General features: G+C 36.0%; 1 protein-coding gene across 1 annotated transcript in view; it reads left to right on the forward strand.

Moving 5' to 3' along the window:
- The window catches only part of LOC139948381 (uncharacterized), a 103,423-nt gene extending 95,969 nt beyond the window's left edge, over positions 1-7,454 (forward strand). The window contains exons 79-87 of the mRNA XM_071946522.1: positions 70-171; positions 686-823; positions 1,524-1,633; positions 2,012-2,234; positions 2,714-2,804; positions 3,369-3,460; positions 4,445-4,746; positions 5,858-5,929; positions 6,959-7,454. Of these exons, the coding sequence (XP_071802623.1) occupies positions 70-171; positions 686-823; positions 1,524-1,633; positions 2,012-2,234; positions 2,714-2,804; positions 3,369-3,460; positions 4,445-4,746; positions 5,858-5,929; positions 6,959-7,018 (1,190 nt within the window). The 3' untranslated portion in view covers positions 7,019-7,454. The remainder of the gene's footprint in view (positions 1-69; positions 172-685; positions 824-1,523; positions 1,634-2,011; positions 2,235-2,713; positions 2,805-3,368; positions 3,461-4,444; positions 4,747-5,857; positions 5,930-6,958) is intronic.
- The last annotated feature ends 6,055 nt before the right edge of the window (positions 7,455-13,509 follow it).

Here is a 13,509-nt window from a genome sequence, read left to right on the forward strand (position 1 = left end):
ATTTTCAATAGTTAACAATTCTGTCCAGGAATATGTACTTTGTATTGATGTGTTTTGGTTTTGTTTCAGTTTGTCCTATTACTGCTGCAAGTTGTATGAATGGAGCATACTTTGATGCAGAGAACTGCGAGTGTGTTTGTTCTCAGGCTAATTCAGGGGATACTTGCGCAGGTAAAAAAACTGATAATTCATTTAAGCATAAGATAGGTGACAGGATGTCTAGTTTATAAATTAAGAGACTGAAACAAAACGATTGACTTAAATAGCAAGCGTATATGGAGCAGAGGTTGGGCGTAGAGAGCAAAACTGAACGTCCAAGTAGAAATCAATAAAGCAGTAACTTTTAACACAAGCTAATAGTTAAAGGCAACATTAATGGATTCAGAGCAGAATCCATGGCAGTCAGAGTTTATGTTAATATAAAGAATGATTCAATTGTATGTTTATTTGTTCTCATTTGGCCACATCTCATAAACAATCTCCTGAAGACGAGCAGAGTAAACTGTTCGAAACGCGAGACCACACTGGCTCTTTGCAGAGCTAGCACTCCCTCAAAAGAGATGGTTTTACCCGCAATGTTACTATTTAGTTTGTATAATGTAGTTACTGCTTATTTTTAACACTACACTAAGCTTCAAATACCATTTACAAACATCCTTGTCTGTTTTTTTGTCTTTCCTTTCAGGCGTTAATCCTTGCCTAGATACAAGTCGTTGTACCGGTGTCGGACGATATTGTTCACCTGACCACAACAATCAAAATGGTTTTACATGTCCCTGCCAAGCTTATGATGGGTACATTCAAGTAGGAAGCCAATGTCTACGTGAGTATTATATAGCAATCAAGAATTCATCAGAGTCATAGGTTTATTTCCTTCTAATGCTTCACATCTATGTTACTGCACTCAAAACCCAGTGCTTCCTGAAGCCTTTGTTATGATATTCTTAAGGTTTATATGGATTCAGAGCAAATTTCACGCCCAGAATTTGGCGTTTATGACTAATAGATTCACACGCTTTACAGGATGTTGTAAGCTCAGGGCCAATGTGTATTAAATACCCAGCCTAACTACCAACAATTTCAGTGTCGTGTTGAAATATTTTTGAAGAGGGAGGAAGGATCCCAAGTTATCACTCAAAGGAGCTATAGGGTTACCCCATACAAAATTAAGCCGGGATTCCGCTAGGATTCCGTAGAAATCCTAGCGGAATCCCATCAAAATCCCACTGGGATTCCGAAAAATCTGGGATACCATGTGAATTCAGCAAAATCCTGCACATTCTCCCACAAGTTTCTCTCGCTGGAATCCTGGTAAATTATATCACTCAAAATAGTTACGGTTACCCCAAAATCCAAACAGAATCCCATCAAAATTTCTCCGGGACTCCTGCCATCTGGGATCCCGCCATCTGGGATCCTGCCAGGATCCCGCGAAATTCTCCCACAACATTTTCCCGCCAGAGTCCCGCCGGGAATTCCAGTTAAACTTTCTAAAACCTAATGATTTGTTTTTTTGCATCCAGAACGACCGTCATTAAGAGTTGTGGTCGCAACGTTGAATGAATTCTTTCCTGCCTATGCCAACCCAACTTCAGCTGGATTCAAAAAGTACATGGCAATAGCGGAGAGTGTGGTAAGTTCAAGTGCACTTATAAGAGAAATATTGTGGAGAAAATAGCATTGCATCTGTGAATAGTACCTGCTGAATTTTACTTAGCAGAAAAATTCCTTTAATCAAAAGGACCTAGTACTCAGCGAAACATTACATTGTACACGTTCTTTTGCATCAATTAAATTGTTGTTTTTCCTGTGCTGCATAGTGTCCCAAACTCATTGCTGTGTTTGTGAGTCATGCTGTGGTACTTACAATTGTAGTACCAAACCGATGTATAACAATTTGTTTTTGTTTTAACCAGTCAAAAAGATTCCTAGCGTGCCAGAAGTTTTGTTTTGGCGGGCTTGTTATTGTTCGAGTACAATCTTACACAATATTGTTCATTTTTGATATCAGATTTTATGGAGGCTCGATGAAAACTCGACGACATTGATGGCTGAATCAGTAACGGGTTCGATGATCCATAATGGCAGCGCAGTGGTCACAGCGACAATATTCTACGATGTTGGAATCGTTCCACCTGAAGCTGCTACAGTGTATGTCCTGGCCCTGCATGCCAACCTAGTTGATGACATGGGGAATTCAGTCCCAATCAGACAAAATTCAGTCACTGCACAAGGTAAGACTTTTTTGTTGCTCTTACTATTACATAAACAAAAACAGGGCATTGCTCAAATAAGTCTAACAATTGACCCCTTGCACACACAGCGACTGATGCCACGCTCACCTTGTTGGTGGTCAATAGGCTTACATGTAATTGCCGCGTCACCTAAAAATGCGCACTTCACTGAATAACACACAATGACATTGACCACCAAAATGGCGAATCCAAGATTATTCTAATGATGACATCAGGTGAAATGGGTCAATAACAATAATGATGATACCTTTTTATTGTTGTTTGAACGTGCTCCGCTTCTTAAGTTTTGGGAACTCATGGGAAACAATAACAATTCTTTTTTTAAACTTACAGCAAATTGGTGCACGAAATGTGTCTTCATTTTCTTGTTCAGCCTTTAATTTAAAAGAAATAACAGTTTACATCATAAAATAAGGTCTCTTAATAATTTCTGAATTTTATTTTTGTCCATTCATCAGATGCATCCATACCCTGCACAGTTGGCTACTGTCAAAATGGCGGCACTTGTACCCGATCTGGCATCTTCCCAATGTTTACCTACATGTGCAGGTAACTATTTACTTCTTTAGTTTTTTTTGTGCCAGACGACAAGGCCTGAAGGCCACTTTAAGGTGTGGCTACAATTATTTTTTTTCCAAACACCGTTGTCACCTACTTCTAGGGCTGAAACAGGGTAACCCCTTTTACAGTCCATAGGAATGTAGGCTTGGGTATCATCAATCCGAAGCCTGGACGGTAGAGCAGAAAGCACTACCTCCCCAATGTTAAGTAGCAAGTGTTACAAACCCACACCCCACTGATCAAACACCAGAGCTTGAATCCGATGCTCTTTACTGCTCGGCCATGACACGGCACAAATTGCCACAGGGGGTTGGTACAGGAGGCGCAGACTCCGCCCTGCTCTCCCAACTATTTAGACAAAAATAATATTTTACTTCCGTTCCTGTTTTGTATAAACTTTAAAATTCAGAGCAATCCATCTCCATTTTTTACTCAAACTGAGATTTTGCTACTGAGAAAAACTTGTTTCAGAAGAAGAAAAAAAATTAATATCACACATGGTTCAGTTTCTGATTCTATCATTTGATTTTTTCATTATTTATTTTTCTTTAGTTGTCTGGATTCCTTTACTGGTGATCAGTGTGAGACAGCTGTGATAATTACACCCCAGGCCACAACGGAGGCCCCAACCCAGACCCCTGATGGTAAGCGAAGCCACCTTTGCATTTCTCACTTTATAATTTTGTTTTAATTTTGTTTAAATGATCTATAGAAACTCAGGTTACATGTAGATCAAAATACTTTTCAGAACCACGCTTTCATCGTGCCTTGCCACTTAGGGCAGGGTACACTGCAGCGGTAACGATAATGACGCAAAGAGAACGCATTCCATTTGTTTAGTTGCTCCAAGCAGAATACGTACGCCCACAGTTATTCAACCAATCTAGTGCGTTCTTGATATCGAGGCCTGTGTGACTGGGACTTTATAGTACAAAAAATATGGCAAATCAGATTTTTACTTCTTGCAATACAAATTGTGGCCTCATAAATTTGTAACAAATAATTTGTAAGAGATGAGATGTACTCAACTGAGGACGAAAACTTCGCACAAAACAGAGCTGTATTGTCAAAATTAACTTTGTGTTTGCATTGCATGAAGTATGAACCAGGCTTAAGTTATGTTTAATGCACGAAATCAGTTCACAAGTTCTTTGTATTCTGAACTTAACTTCTTCTTCTTTTTCTATAAAATGACCAAAGTTATCATGCAGGTTTTGTTTTCTCTTTCATAACGAATGCATTCAATCTAGCCTCGATCTTTATGACTAATTATTACACTAACTTCAAGCGTACTTTGGTCTAGGTTTGTAGGCTATGACATAGCCATAGCAAAAGAAAGTGCCTGTGACACCATGTTGCACTTACAAAGTGATGAAACAAGAAAACACATTGACTATACTTTGAATCTATATACAGTGTGTATACTCTTGTGTAGGCCTACCCCAGATGTGGGGCAACAGATCTACGGATCATTTTGCTTTTGCTGCTCCTCGCCCATCTTGGGGTATATTGTCTTATATTTTGTTTTGTACTGTTATGGCAAATGAAATAATAACAATAATAATATTAACAAATTTTAAGTAGTTGCAAAAGTAATAATTTCTCTGTTATTTTTTTGTTCTCCCCAGCCGAGCCCTTGTCTACAGTAGCCATCGCACTGATTACTGTGGGTGGTTTCATCCTCCTCATTCTTATCTCAACCCTCTTCTTATGTATGTGTATCCTTATGAGACGTCAGTATGAAGAAGGTCGACCCGGAAAAGACTACCGAGCGAGGAGTCATTATTATGATCATCAACAAAACCGGGGTTTCGCTAGGGATGATAGTTACAGTGATCAGCTTTCGTCAGATGAGTCACAGAACTCTGAGACACAGAGGCGAATGAACAGACTTATGCAAGTTATGAGGCAGTCACCGTACCTACAGAGAGTAAGTCAACTTCTTACTTGTATCAGTACCTTGATGTGTTATTGCATTGCATGGCCACTTTGGGGTCAGAGTTTGGCCACTTTGGGGTCAGAGTTTGGCCACTTTGGGGTCAGAGTTTGGCCACTTTGGGGTCAGAGTTTGGCCACTTTGGGGTCAGAGTTTGGCCACTTTGGGGTCAGAGTTTGGCCACTTTGGGGTCAGAGTTTGACCACCATAAAATCTTTAACACCCACAGGAAAATTGTTCTCATAAGGTCATCATGAAGCCTTTACTGTTAAGAAAACAGACGATCTGATATAACGCTCTGCGATTTCTTTTGAGAAAATGTGGATTTCTATGGAAACAGCAGGAAAGAAATTGCAACTAAAAGTTCTGGAAACAATAAATGCGTTCAAGGCATTCGCAAGGTCAAAGCTAACTTTTCCTAAACTTTGTTTTGCTCACAACTTGAACTGATGCGAAGGTCATTTAAAGGTGGCATGGTGTGTTTGCAACCAATCCAAATACCAATGCAACATTGCTCCAACATTGTTGGTCGGAGGCGCCTATGGTGCGATTATCAATTTTGCTGGGCATATTTGCGTCACAGCAATGGCGGAAAAACATCCAGGTGGATTTCACTTTGAGGGCTCAAACCTTGGGGTCGAATCCACAAGATCGAATGACTTTCAGCTCAAAAGTTTGCTAGAGTATTTTACATTATCAAATTGTTTTTTTTATTTTATAATATGTATATGTAGAGGATCACTATATATATATACATTGAGTAGGGTAGATGGCCTTAGCTTTCGATCCAAACTGGACCTTCTTCAGAGGCATAAACAAGTACGAACAAATACATATCCGTTTATAGAAAAAAAGGGGGGAAGGGATTAAGGAAAGGATCAAGTAAAAAAAACGGAAAAAAGAACATGTATAGACAATTTAGTATTTTAGAAATAATTGGTGGCTAAAGTTTTACCCATCAACTGTTTTTATTTGAATATAAGTACAAAGGGAAACACTATGAGAAGATTATCGCATTTGAGTAAGTGTACTTCGATATTGAACAGAATTAAAATCAGATTTCCTTTAATTTTGACTTAACTGATTTTGATTTGTTTTTTCCCAGAACCCGAATCAAGAATTCATTCGACCTTATGTAGTGACTGGAATGGAGGCACAGTATCATCATGATGCCTTGGTAAGTCAAACTATCTATTTCAGTCATGGTGGCCGAGCGGTCTATCTGTGAGCTGATGTGGATTTCACAAAGATTTAGGACTAGTCCTATCTTGAGTTAGTTAGGCTGAGTTACTCGTCCTAACTTAGGACTAGCCTTAAGTTTTTAATATCTAGTCCCAACTCTTTGTGAAGTCGACCTCTGAACTATTATGTTGTACGATTGTGGGGGGCGTGTCACAGTCATAGCACTTTATAAAGTGTCTTTGAGCAAGACACTTTTACAACTAAAAAAATTGGTTTTGTGTTAGAAATTTAGATAGTGTACTTCTTAACTTAGGACTTTGGGCAATTACTTTTTTGGGTGAGTGAATGTATAGTCAATAGTCTGTTTTAATGTCACACATATGTATATGCACAGTAACCATGTTATTTATTTTGTTTAAATTTTTCGGACAATACAATCATAACAAGCAAAGGCCCTCCAAGGAAGGGCAAAAGTAAAAAACTGTCATAAAAAAAAATGTGCCCTCCAAGACCTTGCTCATAAAGTATAGGACACATCTTGCGGCCGTTTGCTGTGTGTGCCTTTATACACAAGCCACTTGTGGCAAATGTTGCCTCTTAAAGGCAGTGGACACTATTGGTAATTACTCAAAATAATTATTAGCATAAAACCTTACCAAATGAGTGATGGGGAGAGGTTGATTGTTTAAAACATAGTGAGAAATGGCTCCCTCTGAAGTAACATACTTTTCAATAAATAAGTAATTTTCCATGAGTTTGATTTTGAGACCGCAGAATTAAATTCTGAAGTCTCAAAATCAAGCAGCTGAAAGCACACAGCTTCGTGTGACAATGGTGTTTTTTCGTTCATTGTTATCTCGCAACTTGGACAACCAATTGAGCTGCAATTTTCACAGGTTTGTTATTTGTGCATACGTTGAGATACACTCAGTGAGAAGACTGGTCTTTGACAATTACCAATAGTGTCCACTGTCCTTAAAGGGTTGAAACTAACTGTTCTTTATTTCTTGATATCTTTCCTCAGAGTGAAGAGAGAGGCACAGGACTCGTGGCACGGAATCCTCTTGCCTACAGAAGAAATTAGGCTTCCAGGAGATTGGAGTATAAACACCCTGTGTGAGAGGTATGGCAACTGCAATCTTTGAGATTACTTTTTTATTGAATTTTATTGAAGATCTATAAGAAATTTATTAATCGTTAATGTAAGGCAAATTGTGATGAAGTCACTGCACTAATCACTTTTGCCATTATTTACATCCTTTTTAGATGTAATGGTAATGTTTTATAAAGTAAGTTTTTCAGTGCCCTATTTCATAGAGCTGCTTAGGCACAAATTAAGCTACCAAAATACAATTGTACGTATTACCAGGAAAGGTTTTACCAGCTAAAATACCATGTCATATGTATGACATGAAACTGGTTTCCTGCATATTTTTGTCTTAGTGTTGTCAAGCAAAATTGTTTGCTAAGCAGCTCTATGAAAATTGGCTTAGCAGTTTTAATAGAATTGGCCCATGTATGATATGAACTGGTATTTATAAAACAAAACAAAAAAGAAATGGTAAAACCCAGCTGTCTTTATTTAAATCTCAATACCAGTATATCTACTTTTTAAAGAAATATTTCCATCTGAAATACTGCCAATTCTACATTGTGAGAGATATATTGGATAGAGTTTTGTTGTAAGTTAATAACTTTAGGTCTTTTTGGTCAAAATCGATGAAAAATCTGTTAGTTTGTTTTAACACCCAGGGCCCAATTTCATAGAGCTGCTTAAGCAAACAAATTTGCTTAAGCAAAAAATTCATTGCTTAGTAAAATCAGATACCGGCCAAGACTCCACTCAATTGTAATGCTAAATAAACAACAGCTTATTAATAGTCATAAGCAATGTATATGGCAGGAAATTTCTGCCAGTAACATGTGTAAAATAAGCGAGCTATTTTCGTGCTTAAGCAAATTCTTTGCTTAAGCAGCTCTATGAAACTGGCCCCTGCTCATGAATGGGCTCAATTGTAATTGTTAGGATATGCTGTAACCAATTCATCATATTTACAAATTTAAGTAGAAACTTACACATCAACTACTTTAAGGGAATGGAATAGTTTGGCTAATTTCTGCATGTCCCATGCCCAAACAGTCTAATCAATAAGCACTTTGGTACAGAGCCAATTTGATACGTAAACTAGTTTATGTATAAAGGGACTACTAACACCAATCTTCTTGAGAAATTGAAGCAGTTGTGTAGTTTCGTTGAGATGTACATGTTATTTACTTGAACTGAAATTTACTGAAATTTTAGAAAGTTAGTTTAACAATGTATCTTTTGGGGTTTAAAATGTTGGTATGAAGAGAAAATATTATAACTCAGTATTTTTTATGTCTTATTGTAAAGGCAATAATTTGTTGAGCAGCTGCAACTGTTATGTGTTGTAAAGCAATCAAACCACCAAGCAGTTTTGGGGGAGCTTTAGAGAGATCGAAAGAAAAATATTGTTTTGTCTGTAATTTTGTGGGGACAGGGTTCTGAATTTTAACCAACTGATTCGCCCATATTGTTATGCTATCTTGAAATATACTGCAATGCATCTAGGGATATTTTTTACAGCTTGTGACGGCTGGATGACATGGCTTCAAAACCAGCGCATGGTGGACATGTTGTTTGTAGCCAATTTGTTTCATGATATGGTGCCTCATCTGCTGACAGAGGATCAAGTGGTGTGTTGAGAAAATAAACCAAAATGGTCATGCCTTGAAATCAGGGAAAACCCCACAATCATTAAACAAGAGCAATGTTTTTGTCTAGTCTTGTCTCCTCCACCCACCCTACTTGCTGGATGTGAATTTTTAGTTGTATTCCTGCATCTTTCAATCACAGACAATGTAACATGATTTATACACTTGTCTTTCAAATGCATATGTAAATTAAAAATAATGATAGGCTTATGAAAACAGATTAGCAGTACAAATAAAATGTGTAACTATTTTTACTATTATTTTGTTATTTTTAATATTTAAAGTTGTTATTTACTAAATTTTGAATAAAACATTTTATAGCAAACAATAATTGAGTCGCCTGTTACATTTTCAGGAAAAAATAATTGATCAGTTCACAAGACTTATCCTTGTGTCACTTTCAGGCAAAAATTGATAAGTTCATAATTTTCAGGCAAAATTTGATAAGTTCACCTTTGGACGTTTTCAGGCAAAATTTTCAATAGCCTTGTGAACATATTCAGGCCAAATTTGATAAGTTCACAAGATGCAAAGCCTTGTGTCATTTTCAGGCAAAATTTGATGAGTTCACAAAGCTATAGCCTTGTGAGAATTTCCAGGCAAAATATGATAATTTCCAGGCAAATTATGATAAGTTCACAAGGCAAAATGTGATAATTTCCAGGCAAAATATGATAAGTTCACAAGGTGATAATTTTCAGGAAAAATTTGATAAGTTCACAAGGCTATAGCCTTGTGATAATTTTCAGGCAAAATTTGATAAGTTCACAAGGCTAAAGCCTTGTGAAAATTTTCAGGCAAAATTTGATAAGTTCACAAGGCTATGGCCTTGTCTCATTTTCAGGCAAAACTTGATAAGTTCACAAGGTCTTGTGATAATTTTCAGGCAAAATTATGATAAGTAGCCTTGTCTCATTTTCAGGCAAAATTTGATAAGTTCACAAGGCTATAGTCTTGTGATAATTTTCAGGCAAAGTTATGATAAGTTCACAAGGCTATAGCCTTGTGATAATTTTCAGGCAAAATTTGACAAGTTCACAAGGCTTAATATATAAGCCTTGTGATAATTTTCAGGCAAAATTTGATAAGTTCACAAGGCTATAGCCTTGTGTCATTTTCAGGCAAATTATGATAAGTTTACAAGGCTATAGCCTTGTGAAATGTTCAGGCAAAATTTGATAAGTTCACAAGGCTATAGCCTTGTGATAATTTTCAGGCAAAATTTGATAATTTCACAAGGCTAAAGCCTTGTGAAAATTTTCAGGCAAAATTTGATAAGTTCACAAGCCTTGTGTCATTTTCAGGCAAATTATGATAAGTTTACAAGGCTATAGCCTAGTGAAATGTTCAGGCAAAATTTGATAAGTTCACAAGGCTATAGCCTTGTGATAATTTTCAGGCAAAATTTGATAATTTCACAAGGCTAAAGCCTTGTGAAAATTTTCAGGCAAAATTTGATAAGTTCACAAGGCTATGGCCTTGTCTCATTTTCAGGCAAAATTTGATAAGTTCACAAGGTCTTGTGATAATTTTCAGGCAAAATTATGATAAGTTCACAAGGCTATAGCCTTGTCTCATTTTCAGGCAAAATTTGATAAGTTCACATTATTATAAATTATGTGATAAATTATAAATTATGTGATAATTTTCAGGCAAAGTTATGATAAGTTTCAGGCAAAATTTGATAAGTTCACAAGGCTATAATATAAGCCTTGTGATAATTTTCAGGCAAAATTTGATAAGTTCACAAGGCTATAGCCTTGTGTCATTTTCAGGCAAATTATGATAAGTTCACAAGGCTTGTGAAATGTTCAGGCAAAATTTGATAAGTTCACAAGGCTATAAGCCTTGTGATAATCTTCAGGCAAAAGTTGATAAGTTCACAGTATAGCCTTGTGATAATTTTCAGGCAAAATTTGATAAGTTCACAAGGCTATAGCCTTGTGTCATTTTCAGGCAAATTATGATAAGTTCACAAGGCTATAGCCTTGTGAAATGTTCAGGCAAAATTTGATAAGTTCACAAGGCTATAGCCTTGTGAAAATTTTAAGGCAAAAATTGATAAGTTCACAAAGCTCTAGCCTTGTGTAATTTTCAGGCAAATTATGATTTTAAGGCAAAAATTGATAAGTTCACAAGGCTCTAGCCTTGTGAAAATTTTAAGGCAAATTATGATAAGTTCACAAGGCTATAGTCTTGTGATAATTTTCAGGCAAATTATGATAAGTTCACAAGGCTATAGTCTTGTGATAATTTTCAGGCAAATTATGATAAGTTCACAAGGCTATAGTCTTGTGATAATTTTCAGGCAAAATTTGATAAGTTCACAAGGCTCTAGCCTTGTGTCTATTTCAGGCAAATTATGATAAGTTCACAAGGCTATAGTCTTGTGATAATTTTCAGGCAAATTATGATAAGTTCACAAGGCTATAGTCTTGTGATAATTTTCAGGCAAAATTTGATAAGTTCACAAGGCTATAGTCTTGTGAAAATTTTAAGGCAAATTATGATAAGTTCACAAGGCCTTGTGATAATTTTCAGGCAAAATTTGATAAGTTCAAAAGGCTATGGCCTTGTCTCATTTGCAGGCAAAATTTGATAAGTTCACAAGGCTATAGCCTTGTCTCATTTTCAGGCAAATTTTGATAAGTTCACAAGGCTAGTCTTGTGATAATTTTCAGGCAAAATTTGATAAGTTCACAAGGCTTTAATATAAGCCTTGTGATAATTTTCAGGCAAAATTTGATAAGTTCACAAGGCTATAGCCTTGTGTCATTTTCAGGCAAATTATGATAAGTTCACAAGGTCTTGTGATAATTTTCAGGCAAAATTATGATAAGTTCACAAGGCTATAGCCTTGTCTCATTTTCAGGCAAAATTTGATAAGTTCACAAGGCTATAGTCTTGTGATAATTTTCAGGCAAAGTTATGATAAGTTCACAAGGCTATAGCCTTGTGATAATTTTCAGGCAAAATTTGACAAGTTCACAAGGCTTAATATATAAGCCTTGTGATAATTTTCAGGCAAAATTTGATAAGTTCACAAGGCTATATAGCCTTGTGTCATTTTCAGGCAAATTATGATAAGTTTACAAGGCTATAGCCTTGTGAAATGTTCAGGCAAAATTTGATAAGTTCACAAGGCTATAGCCTTGTGTCATTTTCAGGCAAATTATGATAAGTTTACAAGGCTATAGCCTTGTGAAATGTTCAGGCAAAATTTGATAAGTTCACAAGGCTATAGCCTTGTGATAATTTTCAGGCAAAATTTGATAATTTCACAAGGCTAAAGCCTTGTGAAAATTTTCAGGCAAAATTTGATAAGTTCACAAGGCCTTGTCTCATTTTCAGGCAAAATTTGATAAGTTCACAAGGTCTTGTGATAATTTTCAGGCAAAATTATGATAAGTTCACAAGGCTATAGCCTTGTCTCATTTTCAGGCAAAATTTGATAAGTTCACAAGGCTATAGTCTTGTGATAATTTTCAGGCAAAGTTATGATAATTTTCAGGCAAAATTTGATAAGTTCACAAGGCTATAGCCTTGTGATAATTTTCAGGCAAAATTTGATAAGTTCACAAGGCTAAAGCCTTGTGAAAATTTTCAGGCAAAATTTGATAAGTTCACAAGGCTATGGCCTTGTCTCATTTTCAGGCAAAATTTGATAAGTTCACAAGGTCTTGTGATAATTTTCAGGCAAAATTATGATAAGTTCACAAGGCTATAGCCTTGTCTCATTTTCAGGCAAAATTTGATAAGTTCACATTACTATAAATTATGTGATAAATTATAAATTATGTGATAATTTTCAGGCAAAGTTATGATAAGTTTCAGGCAAAATTTGATAAGTTCACAAGGCTATAATATAAGCCTTGTGATAATTTTCAGGCAAAATTTGATAAGTTCACAAGGCTATAGCCTTGTGTCATTTTCAGGCAAATTATGATAAGTTCACAAGGCTATAGCCTTGTGAAATGTTCAGGCAAAATTTGATAAGTTCACAAGGCTATAAGCCTTGTGATAATCTTCAGGCAAAATTTGATAAGTTCACAGTATAGCCTTGTGATAATTTTCAGGCAAAATTTGATAAGTTCACAAGGCTATAGCCTTGTGTCATTTTCAGGCAAATTATGATAAGTTCACAAGGCTATAGCCTTGTGAAATGTTCAGGCAAAATTTGATAAGTTCACAAGGCTATAGCCTTGTGAAAATTTTAAGGCAAAAATTGATAAGTTCACAAAGCTCTAGCCTTGTGTAATTTTCAGGCAAATTATGATTTTAAGGCAAAAATTGATAAGTTCACAAGGCTATAGTCTTGTGATAATTTTCAGGCAAAATTTGATAAGTTCACAAGGCTATAGCCTTGTGAAAATTTTAAGGCAAATTATGATAAGATCACAAGGCCTTGTGATAATTTTCAGGCAAAATTTGATAAGTTCACAAGGCTCTAGCCTTGTGTCATTTTCAGGCAAATTATGATAAGTTCACAAGGCTATAGTCTTGTGATAATTTTCAGGCAAATTATGATAAGTTCACAAGGCTATAGTCTTGTGATAATTTTCAGGCAAAATTTGATAAGTTCACAAGGCTATAGTCTTGTGAAAATTTTAAGGCAAATTATGATAAGTTCACAAGGCCTTGTGATAATTTTCAGGCAAAATTTGATAAGTTCAAAAGGCTATGGCCTTGTCTCATTTGCAGGCAAAATTTGATAAGTTCACAAGGCTATAGCCTTGTCTCATTATCAGGCAAATTTTGATAAGTTCACAAGGCTAGTCTTGTGATAATTTTCAGGCAAAATTTGATAAGTTCACAAGGCTTTAATATAAGCCTTGTGAT

The sequence above is a fragment of the Asterias amurensis genome, chromosome 15, assembly GCF_032118995.1.
Source record: "Asterias amurensis chromosome 15, ASM3211899v1".
NCBI lineage: Eukaryota > Metazoa > Echinodermata > Asteroidea > Forcipulatida > Asteriidae > Asterias > Asterias amurensis.